The 14,001-nt window shown below is 34.7% G+C and overlaps 1 protein-coding gene across 1 annotated transcript in view; it reads right to left on the bottom strand.

The window, feature by feature from the left end:
• Positions 1-1,774: 1,774 nt before the first annotated feature.
• The window catches only part of TERB1 (telomere repeat binding bouquet formation protein 1), a 43,586-nt gene continuing 31,359 nt past the window's right edge, over positions 1,775-14,001 (bottom strand). Inside the window, exons 14-18 of the mRNA XM_010962430.3 lie at positions 10,535-10,599; positions 10,112-10,207; positions 5,933-6,082; positions 5,568-5,633; positions 1,775-2,741 (exon numbers count right to left, since the gene is read on the bottom strand). Of these exons, the coding sequence (XP_010960732.1) occupies positions 2,554-2,741; positions 5,568-5,633; positions 5,933-6,082; positions 10,112-10,207; positions 10,535-10,599 (565 nt within the window). The 3' untranslated portion in view covers positions 1,775-2,553. The remainder of the gene's footprint in view (positions 2,742-5,567; positions 5,634-5,932; positions 6,083-10,111; positions 10,208-10,534; positions 10,600-14,001) is intronic.

The following is a 14,001-nucleotide window of genomic DNA, read 5'->3' as shown; positions in this document are numbered from 1 at the left end:
TTTCAACACGGCATTTGCCAATGCATATCACAGACACAAAAGTGAAATAAATGTAGGCTGGATGATAGTATTGGGGCTTGTTAAAGATCAGGCCCAGTGGGGGCTGATGAGCAGAGGAGGATGCTGGGGGCCTGCCCCAATCTCCTGCCCTGGCCAATTCAGGATGCCATTAGAACCTTGGATGAGAACGCAGCAGCACAGTCATAGAAGCTGTGGATGAACCGAAGCAGGGTTGCCTAACATACTTGATGACAAACCAAGTATAGACTAAATCTAAATCTAACACAATGAAATTTAACAGGAACCACTAAAGTCCTGTAGTGGAGTTAAAAATAAATGTGTAAGAACAAAACATGAATTAATAAAAATTATGTCTTAACTATACTAACTATAGTTGGAGAGTTGTTGGTCATATAGAATGCCAAGAAGCATCTTAGGTAAGATCCATAAAACCTCACTGAGCCTAGCAAAGAAGCTGATTCCACTACTCTGCCTGTCAGGCTACATTTCTTTCTAGACACAGTTTATAAACAAAAAGGTGTCCAGTAGTCAATAACTAAGCTTCTATAGGGACAAGACACTGTTCTGCTAAAGCAGGAAGGAGTTGGGGCTCATCAGCATGAAGGATAGAGGATGTAGAGGGAAAAGAGGGGAAAGTGACAGACACCCATCTTTAACTCTCTTAAGGGCTGGCATGTAGAAAAGGGATTCAACTTTTGTAGTTCTTCCAGAAAGGTACATTTCATTTTAGCATAAGGAAGAACTGATCAATTATCATCCTGTGAAGTAGTAAATTCCAGGTTTCTGAAGATACATATAAAACTGAAGATGGCTACCAATGTCCAGATTGTTGTACAGCAGTTCATGACTCTAGCAGGGAACTATAACTGAGGTCAGCTCCAACTCCAAGGGTCTGACATTATTAAAAATCACTTTTCACCCACTGTTGATTTAGCTAGGCCTGAGTTACTAAAGTCAGACTGTCCTCTAATGTGTGATCATTCTTTGCCTTTCCTTTTGATGTGTATTCATTAATTTCATTACCAAATTCCAAATTCCAGGGAAAAAGCAGTTCCTTTTTACCAAAAGTTATCCAAGGGTTAGGATAAAATTTTAGGAATGTTTCAGAAGGCAGTATAGGTTATTTTAAATACAGTGTCAGTGTCTTACATGAAACAGTGTCTAAGCCATAGTATACTCTTGGGGATGCTTCTGTAGGTAGTATTTGATTTTCTGTTACATAGATAATTTCCACTCAGTGAAATAACCATTGCCTAAGGCCCACTTAAAGTAGAAAAATATTTTAAAATCATGTCTGAACAATCATAAGAAACAACTTCTGATTAAGCCAGTAAGGGCTGAGGCAACACACAAAATGTGTCCCTCTTTGACCTAAAATGACTTTCATACATCATGGGAAATACCGATCAAAATAACCCAGCAGATAATTTAAATCATCCCCACAGTGCTTAGGAAATAAATACTGACATATAATGAACAGATTCATTCACACTTTAAATGCTACAAAGAATTTTCCTAACCGTAAATTATTCTTTTGCCTAAAGGAAAATTTGGATTTAATTTCTACTTTACTGACCCTCTGGAATTTTCACTGTGAATCAGAAAAAAGATTTAATAAAAATTCTGCTTTATCTAAGTAGACTCAGTCATGATCTGAAAAGGTCAAAGAATATATACTTATAGGGAAGTACCCTTTGGGATGGAAGAATGACATGAAGCAATGAGCCAATGGGTCCCTAAGGACAAAGGAGCTTTCAGGCCCTGATACTTGATCACTTTGCTACAGCAACAGCTTTTTAAGTATAATGGAGGATGCATCAGCATACTTTGGGGATCATAATGGAATATAAACAGAGTAAGAAAAATAGAAATTTGACATCTAATAGTTTGGTTTCCAACTAGAAGAGAGCCAACTTAAAAGCAAACAATTAAAAAATTGTTTTAAACTTTTGAAAAGCAGAAGCAAATAAACATGAATCCAAAAGAAGTGAACCTGACTAAAGAATTTGAAAGTATTCAAAGCCACTGCACATTTAGCCTTTAGAAGAAGAAACATTTTAATTAATAAAACGTCAAACATTGATTTAGTGTGTGGGAACCTCTCTTGAACAGCTTGGGAAACTACTGTATCTTTTCTAAGTTCCAGGGAGAGATTTTCACTGGGTAAGAATATTAAAACCTCAATGTCTCACATAGTATTCATTGCACTGTAATGTCAAATAATGTTAAAACCTCATAATTTTTTTCTCTCTCCTATGTTCTTTGAGCTGAAGGGAAAAAAAAAGCATATTCCTAAACAAATGTTTGATCTTATAAAGGAATTTTGTCTTACTAATATACACATTGAAAATGTATTTGTTTTATAAATTAATAGTTTGATGAGCTACAGCATCACAAAAAAGTATTTACTTATAACGGTATCACCATTGCCACATTTCCTGTCTCATGAGAGTTTAGAATATTTTAAATTTTGTATTTTCAAGACACTGTATTTTAAGAGATCAAACTAAAAACTGACAAGCCTTCTTCCAATCAAGTTGCCGCACACTTGGGGCGTTTGATCAGCTTGTGGTATTTGTGAGCAAGGTCCACAGCCTTCCGTCCTTGCTGAAAGGGGAAAGACCACAAAATTAAGTTCCAGTGATTTCCCATTTTCTTAACTCCATTGAAAAGGTAATTTACTTCTTCTTCAGTAAAGTTTTTACGAATTCTTCTTTTTTCTGTAATTAATGAAAATTGTAGAATATATTAGTACTTGCTGAACAAAGGAATCTTCTTGAGACCCAAATAAGTGCTTAACTTATTCTAAGGATATGGATTAAATAGTGAGAAAACTTCATGCCCGGGCTACTCATCCTGTAGAAATCAATCTCAATTAAAAAAAAAATTGAGTGCCTACTATTAAGCTAGACGTTATCACTAATTTCTTCAAAAACGGTAACAATTCTACTGTAATAATGTTTGCAAAATCCTTTAATCAAGAAACACAAAATTTTATAAACATTCAATTGTTAATTCTCTCAACATTCCTGTAAGGACAGTTAACAAACAGCTTACCTATCTTATAGATACAGTCTTCCCAAAGGGCTCCGTAACTTCATAGAATAGAAGAGAATATCAACACTTGTTACTTTAATTATCAGGCTTGATTAATATTTTTAAAGAATAAGGGTCTTTTTCAAAATTTGCTATAAAGAACATGTTCACTACCTATATGGATGCTCAGCTTGATTAAAACTCAAAAAATAGGTTGCACAATGAGGAAGGAAGTTTTTAATTATGTGGTTTTTAGGGATACTTTCTACAACAGGAAGAATGCACAGTTGGTATCTGTAAATGTAAATATTTTCTAGTGATGATTACCAGGAAATAATTTTCTTTTAAGCCTTTAAATTAATTGTTAATGCATGTAATTATTGTAGCTAGATGCTGATGAGGAAGAGTTTTTATATTTCCAATTTCCAATTAAGGCTTCCGTTTACTTTAGTAGGAAATAGTAGGTGATCAATAAATATTTGTTGAAAGAAATTTTTTACTACTGGTAAAAACTGTTAAAAACTTATCAATAAAGTTACTCCTAACTATTAGATCTACTAGAAAACTGTGGTCATCTGAGAAACAGATGATTTCAACTTGACTTGCTAGATGATTTGAACTCATAATCAGGATGAAGTGGGTTATTATAACATTCAGGATATTAGGGTCCTGGGTGGTTCGTGTAGAGCCGATAGCCACTTTTCCTTTGCCATTGCCATCTCACTGACTTATACGCTTAAATTAACATCTGTGCCCAATTCCTTAAAGGCTACCAAGAGTAATGGGCAGCCTAGAAGGAGGAAACAGCTCTGTATACCACAAGGCTCCCTTCCATGGCTTATTTAGTGCTTCTCTTAATACTGATTGGGCATTAGAAAAAAGCAGGGAAAAAATAGGCAAGAAGCCTCAGTTCTAGTGACTCTTATTTTTCAAACCCTCTCAAGATATCAATCCACCCTAAAAGAGAGGCTTGTCCTCAAGGCTCTTTAAATACTTAGATGGTATTCTTCTCAGAATAGGCTCAACTTTGAGTGTAACCTATAACCAAATGAAAGGTGAAGAATGTCTCTATTATGAAAGGGAAATTTATCCAGAGGGAATGGCAATATATCAAATAGTCCTGGCCTGCCTGTAAAAGAGATGTAAGACCATATAATCACTACCTCAAGATGCCTTTCTAAATTTGAAAAAAGCAGGCCAACTTATTAACTATCTGACTTTAGCTAAAGCAAGTCTAACCTATACAAAAAGGTAGTTATTTATGAGCTGAATGTGACTTAGCAGTATTTAGGATCACTCTGTATAATCCATGTGTAACCATAATTATGTATATTTCATGAGACTCTACAAACGATTTTACTATGAAAAATTATAGAATATTTTTAGTTGTTACATATTTGCTTTTAAGACATGCTGCTGAAGCAATTGTTACTAATTTGATGCCAACTCCTTGTCAAAAACAAGATTTCCAACTGTAATATTTCAATGAAAAAAATACCCATTTTCTAACAGTTTCTACATAAAATACTACTTCAAAAAGTAAGTTACCCTGTAGTGGTACCATACTTAATTTTAATTTGTATGCAGAACTTTTAATCTAGAAAAAGAGCCAGTTATAAAAAGTAAATCTGAAATTTCTTTCAAGGTTTTGGCAGTGAAAATGGCCAAATAAAAGTATGTAGTTAAAATGTTTCTGGGCTGGTTCAAGACCACATGCCTTCGCAATAAATAACAGGATGGCTCTGTAGGTGTTACTAATTTCTAGGTTACTTTGACAAGTAATGTACCCAACTGCTTATTTTTACTCTGTAGGTACAAATTCCATATGAACAGAAGAAAATGATAATGTTCTTTAAGTCTCTGTGATCAATTTGAGATGGTGACAAACCTGAAATGATAACCTGTAGTTAAATAAAAGTTCCTGTAAATTAACTCATAGTTTAAGAAGTATTTTGATTTTTAAGCAGGGCTGTAAGGTTTATACTATTTGTCTCTTCAATTTTGATTGTTTAAAGTGCTATAGATATGAACCAAAATGTGCAAAATCTTTTCAAAGCACTTGTGCATAGGAGAATAATTTTGTTCTTAAAATAGAAATGTGATCCAGAGGATAGAACAAGGGCTTTTGGAGACAGACAGGCTTGCATTTGAATCTAAGCTCTGCCATTTGCCAACTCATTGTGCCTTAAAGTGGGAATAAAATAATACCTTACCATATAATGTTATTATATTTATTAAAAGAAATATCCACAAAACACTAACAGAGAGTAGTTTCTTAATAATTGTTAGTTTCCTCCTGCTCCTTCCCCAGCTATTAAGCAATAAGTGATAAAGCAACATAAGGAAAGGAAGAGAGAAGCCTCTTTTCTCAGGAAGTATGACCCTCATCTGAGCCAAGGATTATCATTTGAAAGCCATTAATGATGAGACTGAAAACAATCATTCAGCTGTTCTCCTCTTTTTCAGGAACATATGAAATTTAGGTTTATTTGAAAATTAAATGTATTCACTTATTCCTCCAGGGGCAGTAGATTCATTACTGAGCTGTTGTCTTCTACGTGGAGTCAGCAGTATTTCTGAAAAATATGGAAAACATTCAGCTTACTTAGAGTATCAATCTGAGTAGCAGCACATTAGTATGATATTTCCTTTTCCCCTCATTTCTAATGGGAATCCTTAGGTGGATTAGGAAGAATTTTTAGACCACCAGAGACTAAATCTACTCCTTGGGTCCATCTTAAATCACTGGTTGCTCCGAGACAGATTTTCTTTTCGACATTATTTTACCCTTTAGCTTTTAAAATACTTAATGTTCTAGATCACAGTTTAGAAGGTATGGCCATAGTTACAGTTTTAAAACTGCTGAATTAATTACTTTTGTTACAGATAAGTGATTTCCTTAGTTCACTTTTATATGTGTCTTCAGCTTCCACAATGACTTTGTGACGATCACACTGGTATGGACAAGAGTGCAAGAGCTTGCTAAAATTTCGGCTATTCAAGGATTTTCCTACTGCTATGCAACCTAAAAGAAAACAAATACAGTGATGTATAGATGTTACAAAATATATAATAACAAATCTATGAAAGCAAATATCTTTAAGGATGGTAACTGAAGTGAAGTCTGAAACTTAATTATAAATACATCAAGAAAGTCAAAGTCATGTCATGTGAGAGAGTAAAACCAACAAATACAATGTAGTGAAGTAAGTGTTGCCACAGAGGTGTGAACAGAGTTATAGCAATATAGAAAAGAAGCATATCTAGCATGACTGATTTTGCGCAGGAGTCACTGTCAGGGAAGATATCCAAAAAAAGTGACCCTTATGCCCAGTCGTCCTTTTCTTTTTTTAAATGTTTTATTATGGAACATTCCCAACACACGAGAATAAAGGGGAAAATATAATGAACCTCTGTGTATCCATCATCCACCTTCAGTAATTATTAACTCATGGCCAGTCATATTTCAAATACACTTTACCTACTCAGCTCTGCTTCCCATGTACACACTGAATTATGAAGCCTGGAATTTACACTAAAGCATCATTTCATCTATAAATACATGCATTCCTAACAGATAAGAACTCTTTGTAAAAAACACTTGTTTTGTCTCATTGTTTTTTTTTTAAAACCATTATCACATGTAAGAAAACTATGCTTAATATAATCTAGTATCTAGTCAGTGTTCAAATTTCCCCATCATTTCAAAACTTTCTTTTTACAGTTGGTTTATTTGAATCATGAGCCAAACAAGGTCCACCATTACATTCAGATGATGTGTCTCTTGTGTTTCTTTTAATCTACCAATTCCCCTCTCTTCCTCTTTGTCATTTACTATTGGAGACACTGGGTCATTTGTACTATGCAGTTTCCCAAAGGCTGGGTTTTGCTGATTACATCCTAGTTGCATTCCTTAAAACGTTCCTGTGTGCCCAAGAAACTAGTAATTAGATCTAGATGATTGATCAGATTCAGGCTCAGTTGTTTTTAGTAGAAGTCCTCACAGGTAAGTATTGTGTATTTCTTACTGCATCATATTAATGAGGCACATAAAGTCTGACTATCTCTCTCTTTTTTTAACGTTAAGATTGATCAGTAGCTTTAGGTATTATTAGCCACATCCATCCATTATAAAGTTCTCCATCTGCCTGAGTCTGGTAAGGGTTGCCAGGGGCAATCAAGAGGGGTCCTGAAAGCCATGCTATGGATTTTTAACTATCTTCCACTCAACAGGGAGGAATTGAAGGATATTTATTAAGCAGAGAAATAATATGATTTTGTCTTATAGGAAGTGTAGGTGAAGGTAAGAGGATCAGTTGAGGGGTTAAACAGTCTAGAAAATGAGGGGATTCTGAAACACAGCATTTGCAGGGAGAATGCAGACATTTATGAGGTAAAACTGGTGAATAATGAGCTGTTGGTGTATGGGAGATGTTTAGGAAAATTCTCAAGTGATTTGGTAATTGAGTGGCCAAGTTTGGAATAAGTATGGCATATTTCTGGCAGACTTAAAAAATAGCAAGTGCGCAGTGAAATTCAACAAGTGGAAGTAAGACAAAATTCCACATAATTCTGAAAGCCAGTCAGAGAGTCTGATTAAGTGAGTTACAGAGAAGCACTGAGGGTTCTGTAGTATGGTGACATGATAAAAAGCACATATAAAGAAAATAAGTTAACAGCAATATACATTATAACTGGGGGTTGGTGAGACTTGAGACTGAAAGACTGCTAGAAAGTTCCTGGAGTAATTTAGGCATAAAGGAAAAAGGGACTCTGTGGGAAAGAAAGAATCAAATTTGATAGATTAGAAATAGAGATGTAAAAAGAAAAGATAGCTACAGATGACTCAAGGTTTGAGATCTGGGAGGCCAGAAGAATAGTGGCAACACTAATAAAAAATGGAGTGGCTGGAGGAAGGGCAGTTTAAGAGGGAGAAAGATGTTGTGTTTTGAATGCATTAAGCTTTAAATAATAAGACATTAAAGTGAGTATGTCCTGGGTACAGCTGGCAATGGAAGAAAGAGGCTATAACACGAGGTAGAAGCCAAGTGTAGAGATACAGATTTGAAAATCATTGGTAAACATGATAGTTGATGCCACAAAAATAAATGTTGCAGCAGAGTCAAGTAAGTGTTAAAGACTATGTACTGGGGGGAGTGCCTGTAGAAATTTGGCTGAAAGAGAAAGGTAAAACAATAAAGATGGTAAAATGGAGTGGCTTCTAGACTGTAAACTTCTTGAAATAAGGACTGAGTGCTTTTCATCTTTGATCCCAGTACCTGACACAGAATAAGCACTCCATAAATGTCTGTGAAATGAATGGTCACCGAGGAAGCAAAGGAACTGGAAAAGAACCATTTCAAACAAACTAAGGGATGAAAGAGAGTTAACAGTTATAGGGCATCCACTCTGCCAACTGGAATATTTTTCACCAGGGGTTCTCAAACTTTATCACTCTAAGATCTTGGTGATTTTTTTTTTATAGCACCCTTAGACCAAAAGAAATACTAAACATTCTCTTAGGCCCAAAACAACTTACTAAGTATTTATGTTCTAACAACTTTTTGTAGCCATTTGAAAAAAATACACCTACATTTGAAATATGTGTGTGTGTGTGTTTCATCTTACTAATTACAATTACTTCCTAATGGGATGTGTGCACCTATTGGGTACAGCAAAACTTCTCAAAACTTGGGAGTCAGACTAGACACTGCCACCCTCATTTCCTGTTCCCCATTGGTTTTCAGGTGGTGTTTGCTTTTTAAAAATCACAACAATCTTTGAAAATCCAGCTTCACAAAGACATGTCATTATCAAAATGAATGTAGTACAATCAATGTTGAAACCATGAACTACTTTGAGCTAATAGTTCATGTGGTGTCCAAAAGATGTTGACTATTTTGTGTTTCACTTATAAAATTTAAAATATTGTGTAGTGCCCTCATGAGTTCACTGCAGAGGCCCAGGGAGCTCTGTGGACAGTTTGGGAACTGCGGCTTTAAACTACTGAAAGGAGAGGATTTCAAGAAATCATAGTCAATACTGCAGAGATACTAAAGAGGATTAAGAATTTTTCTAAAAGTTACTGTTTGGGGTTAATAAAAAAGAGATTTCAGGTAACCTTTAACACTAAAGTTTAGTAGAATGGCAATAAAAGAAGCCAGACTGCAGGAAGTTAAGAAGGGAATGAATATGTTAAAAGACAAGGGAGCAAAAGCAGGAATCTGGTAATAAATGATGGAAGAAGGAGTAGATGAATACTTAAAGGGACAGCAAATCACACAAAGTATTTGGGGTTTTTTTTAAGATGAAGAGAAATGAACATAGTTTAAGGTGGGACAAAAGGATTCATGAATAGAAAAAGACTAAAGAGAAAGTGTACACAAGTATTAAAATGGGGAGAAAAAAAGTGATGGGATTCAGATTATAGCTCAATATCAATTTTAGAGTGATAGAGATAAACCCTTCATCCAAAACAAAAGAATATTATTATTTGAGTCTAACATGGAATAGCCTCAATTTTCTCCAAAGAATGGAGTGGGACAGTGAGAGTAAACAAAGAAGAAATATTGGGATATGAAGGAGAAGAAGGGATGGAATAAGTACTGTGGGCCCTGCAGAAAAAAAAACGAACAATAGGACATGAAACACTAGAAACATTCATATCTTTACTAGAAACATACAAATACTGTTTAATAGTTAATGCCTATAATGTTTAGAGCATAATCCAGAATACATACCTATTTAGTGACTCTCTGAAAATATAAAACATGTTTACCTACTTAGTAAAGTTAAACTTATAGATGTACTGTGACAAAAAGGGAATAATAATTTTTAAAAAGTATTAGCTGTATTGATTCGTATGAACAAATACTGGGAGCACAGGCTAATGCAGATAGAAGTTATTAATCTGAATGTTTTATGATACCCTAGACTGTTATTTCTCCAAAGGAAATGATGTTTAAATCACACCAGTAGAACTATTACAAATTCTAGTTAACCAACATCATATAAAGTTTTAATTATGAAACAACTGCAACAGAAAAATATTTACCTGAGCATCTATATTTCAACATTTTGGAACAGTTGTCAGTTGCTAGAAAATTGATGACTTCTTTATTTATTATATCTGAACATAATGTAAATGGATCTGGGAAATAAATCACAAAATGCAAGATATTTTTGATTAGTGAAAAGGACCTGACATTTACAAGATTTATTAATCCTCAAGAATTTCAAAAAAAAAAAAAAAAAGAATTCCATAAACTTCAGCCCAGTAATACACAACCAGTCATCCCAGTAGATAAACAGAAAGGTTCTGGCTATCAATAAAAGATGACTGAGGCATTTATACCAGAGAGTCAAAGGCGTGGCTTATGTGTTAGACGGCAGGTATGCCGATGTATATTGTTAGCTATATTAATTACCTAAATATGTTTTCTTGAATAATCAAAAAAAGAAACATTTTAAATCATACCTGTTACCGGTAACTGCTGCTTTGTGTTTTTGGCAGTAGGAGTTGGATGTTTAAAAACATGGTCACTAAAAGAAAGTAAGATACCAGATTACTAGAAGTAATTAAATGTTTCTGTAAGCAGTGATGTGATTCTGGTGTTTGGCAGGCAGAATGAGCTGGAGTCAGGACCTACCAAAATCTACCAAATTCTGTCAGAGTAGAGTATGCAATGATATAGCCTTGTTCCTAAAAATGGAGTTAAACAAGACTCCAGAGGGCAAATGATACTGATACCAGCAGAAACATAGAAGAAAAAATTATAAAAGAAGAAAACAGGAAGGAATGAGAGCAAAAAAGGAGGAAAGAACAAAATTCAGTAGGCCAGAGGGTAAGAAGTCTGGTCCAAGAGCACATCTCACTACTTCCAAATTCCACATCCCTGGGAAATCGAGTTAAAATTAACATCAAGAATGGTTTTGAAAAGGAAAAAAGGGGTGGTGATGATGTAATCCATCTTTCTAATACTTAGTATACCCTGCAACCTTCCCAGAACATAGCAGCATCCTCTTCAGTTTCCCACCTAGCTCGCCCAGTAACCATAAAAAGAGCAGAATACAAGAAAGGGTTTAAAAAGAAAAGCTATCCCATGTCCAGCCCCACAGGCTACCTGTGAGAGAGAAAGGACATGTACTGGAGCTGAAGTGCAGGGAACAAGTAAAAAGGCAAGCCTAAACCAGATTTTCATCACACCATACTCCTTTTCATCAAAGTAAATTTACAAACTAGCTTTTGCTACATTGCTGACTGACTATTGTGCATTGTTATTTCAGGTATATGGGGTTGCATTTAAGTTTTCTGAGTAACCCTTCTAAAATTCAAATCTTTAAAAAAACAATAGAAAAAATCAATAAAGCCAAGAGCTAGTTTTTTGAAAGAGTAAAAAAACCGACAAACCTCTGGCTAGGCTCACCAAGAAAAGAGAGGACCCAAATAAACAAAATGAAAAATAAAAGAAGAGAAATTACAACTGTTACCACAGAAATACAAAAAACTGTAAGGGAATACAATGAACAATTATTTGCCAACAAACAGGACAACACAGAAGAAGAAACAGGACAACCTAGAAGAAATGAACAAGTTTCTAGAAACATACAGTCCACCAAAACTGAATCAAGAAGAAATAGATAATCTGAACAGATGGATTACTAGAAGTGAAATAGAATCTGTAAGTTAAAAAAAAACAAAAACAAACCTGCCCTGCAAACAGAAGTCCAGGACTGAATGGCTTTACTGGGGAATTCTACCAAACATACAAAGAACTTATACTGATCCTTCTCAAACTCTTCCAAAAGATTCAAGAGTAAGGAACACTCCCAAACTCATTCTATGAATCCACCATTACCCTGATACCAAAACCAAAGACACTACCAGAAAAGAAAATTATAGGCCAGTATCTCTGATGAATATAGATGTAAAAGTTCTCAATAAAAATATTAGTAAAGAAATCAACAACACATTAAAAAGATAATATACTACAGTCAAGTTGGATTCATCCCAGGGTCACAAGAATGGTTCAACATATGCATATTATCACATCAACAAAAGAAACTTCAAAACCACATGATCATCTCAGAAGATGAAGAAAAAGCATTTGATGAAATTCAGCATCCATTCATGATAAAAACTCTTCCCAAAGTGGATATAGAGTGAACATATCTCAACATAATAAAAGCTATTTATGACAAGCTCACAACCAACATAATACTCAATGGTGAAAAGTTGAAAGTCTTCCCACTATAATCTGAACAAGACAAGAATGTCCACTCTCACCACTTCCATTCAATATAGTTCTGGAAGTTCTAGCCATAGCAAATAGAAAAGAAAAAGAAATAAAATGGATCTAAATTGGAAGAGAAGAGGTAAGACTGTCACTATATGCAGATGACACGATACTATATACAGAAAACCCTAAAGATTCCATACAAAGACTACTATAGCTGATAAATGACTTCAATACGCTAGCAGGTTACAAGATTAACATACAGAAGTCTGTTGCATTTGTTTATACTAACAATGAAATACCATAAAAGTAAAAAAAAAAAAATCCCTTTTAAAATCACATTTAAAAAAATACTTAGGAATAAACCTGACCAAGGAATTGAAAGACTTATATGCTGAGAACTACAAAACACTGATTATTTTAAGAAATGGAAAGATACCACATGTTCTTGGATCAGAAGAATTAATACTGTTAAAATGGCCATATTATTCAAAGCAATCAACAGATTTAATGCAATCCCTATCAAACTACCCAGGACATTTTTCACAGAAATAGAACAAATAATCCTAAAATATACATGGAATCACAAAAAACCTAGAATTGCAAAAGCAATACTGAAGAAAAAGAGTGAAGCTGGAGGCATAACCCTCCCAGACTTCAGACAATACTATGAAGCTACAGTAATTAAAACAGTGTGGTACTGGCACAAAAACAGACATATGGATCACTGGAACAAAATAAAGAGCCTAGAAATAAACCCACACACCTACAGTCAATTAATCTTTGACAAAGGAGGCAAGAATATACAATAGAGGAAAGATAGTCTCCTTGGCAAGTGGTGTTGGAAATGCTGGACGGTCACACATAAACCAATGAAGTTAGAACACTCCCTCACACCATACACAAAAATAAACTCAAAATAGCTTCAAGACTTAAGCATAAGACAGGACACCAGAAACCTCCCAGAAGACAAATAGGCAAAACATAAATAAATAAATGACATAAATACATAAAGCGTAGCAATGTTTTCCTAGGTCAGTCTCCCAAGGCAATAGAAATAAAGGCAAAAATAAACAAATAGGTCCTTATTTAACTTATAAGCTTTTGCACAACAAATTAAGCCATAAACAAAATGGAAAAGACAACCTACAGACTGGGAGAAAATATTTTCAAATGATGTGACTGACAAGGGCTTAACTGCTAGAATATACAGTTAATACAACTCAATAACAAAAAACAAACAACCCAATTCAAAAATGGGCAGAAGACCTAAACAGACATTTCTCCAATGAAGACATACAGATGGCCAACAGGCACATGAAAAGATGCTCAACATAGCTAATAATGAGAGAAATACAATTCAAAACTACAATGAAGTATCACCACACACCAGTCATAATGGCCATCATTAAAAAGCCCACAAACCATAAATGCTAGAGAGGGTGTGGTGAAAAGGGAACTCTCCTACACTGTTGGTGGGAATGTAATTTGGTGCAGCCATTATGGAAAACAATATGGAGATTACTTTAAAAATAAAGTTACCATATGATCTAGCAATCCCTCTTCTGGGCATATATCTGGAGGAAATTCCAATTAGAAAAGATAAATGCACCCCAATGTTCATAGCAGCACAATTTACAATAGCCAAGGCATGGAAACAACCTGAATGTCCATTGACAGATGACTGGATAAAGAAGTTGTAGTATAT

The sequence above is a fragment of the Camelus bactrianus genome, chromosome 9, assembly GCF_048773025.1.
Source record: "Camelus bactrianus isolate YW-2024 breed Bactrian camel chromosome 9, ASM4877302v1, whole genome shotgun sequence".
Lineage (NCBI taxonomy): Eukaryota > Metazoa > Chordata > Mammalia > Artiodactyla > Camelidae > Camelus > Camelus bactrianus.
Note: the sequence above shows the minus strand (reverse complement) of the source record. Positions and strands in the feature narration are given on the sequence as shown.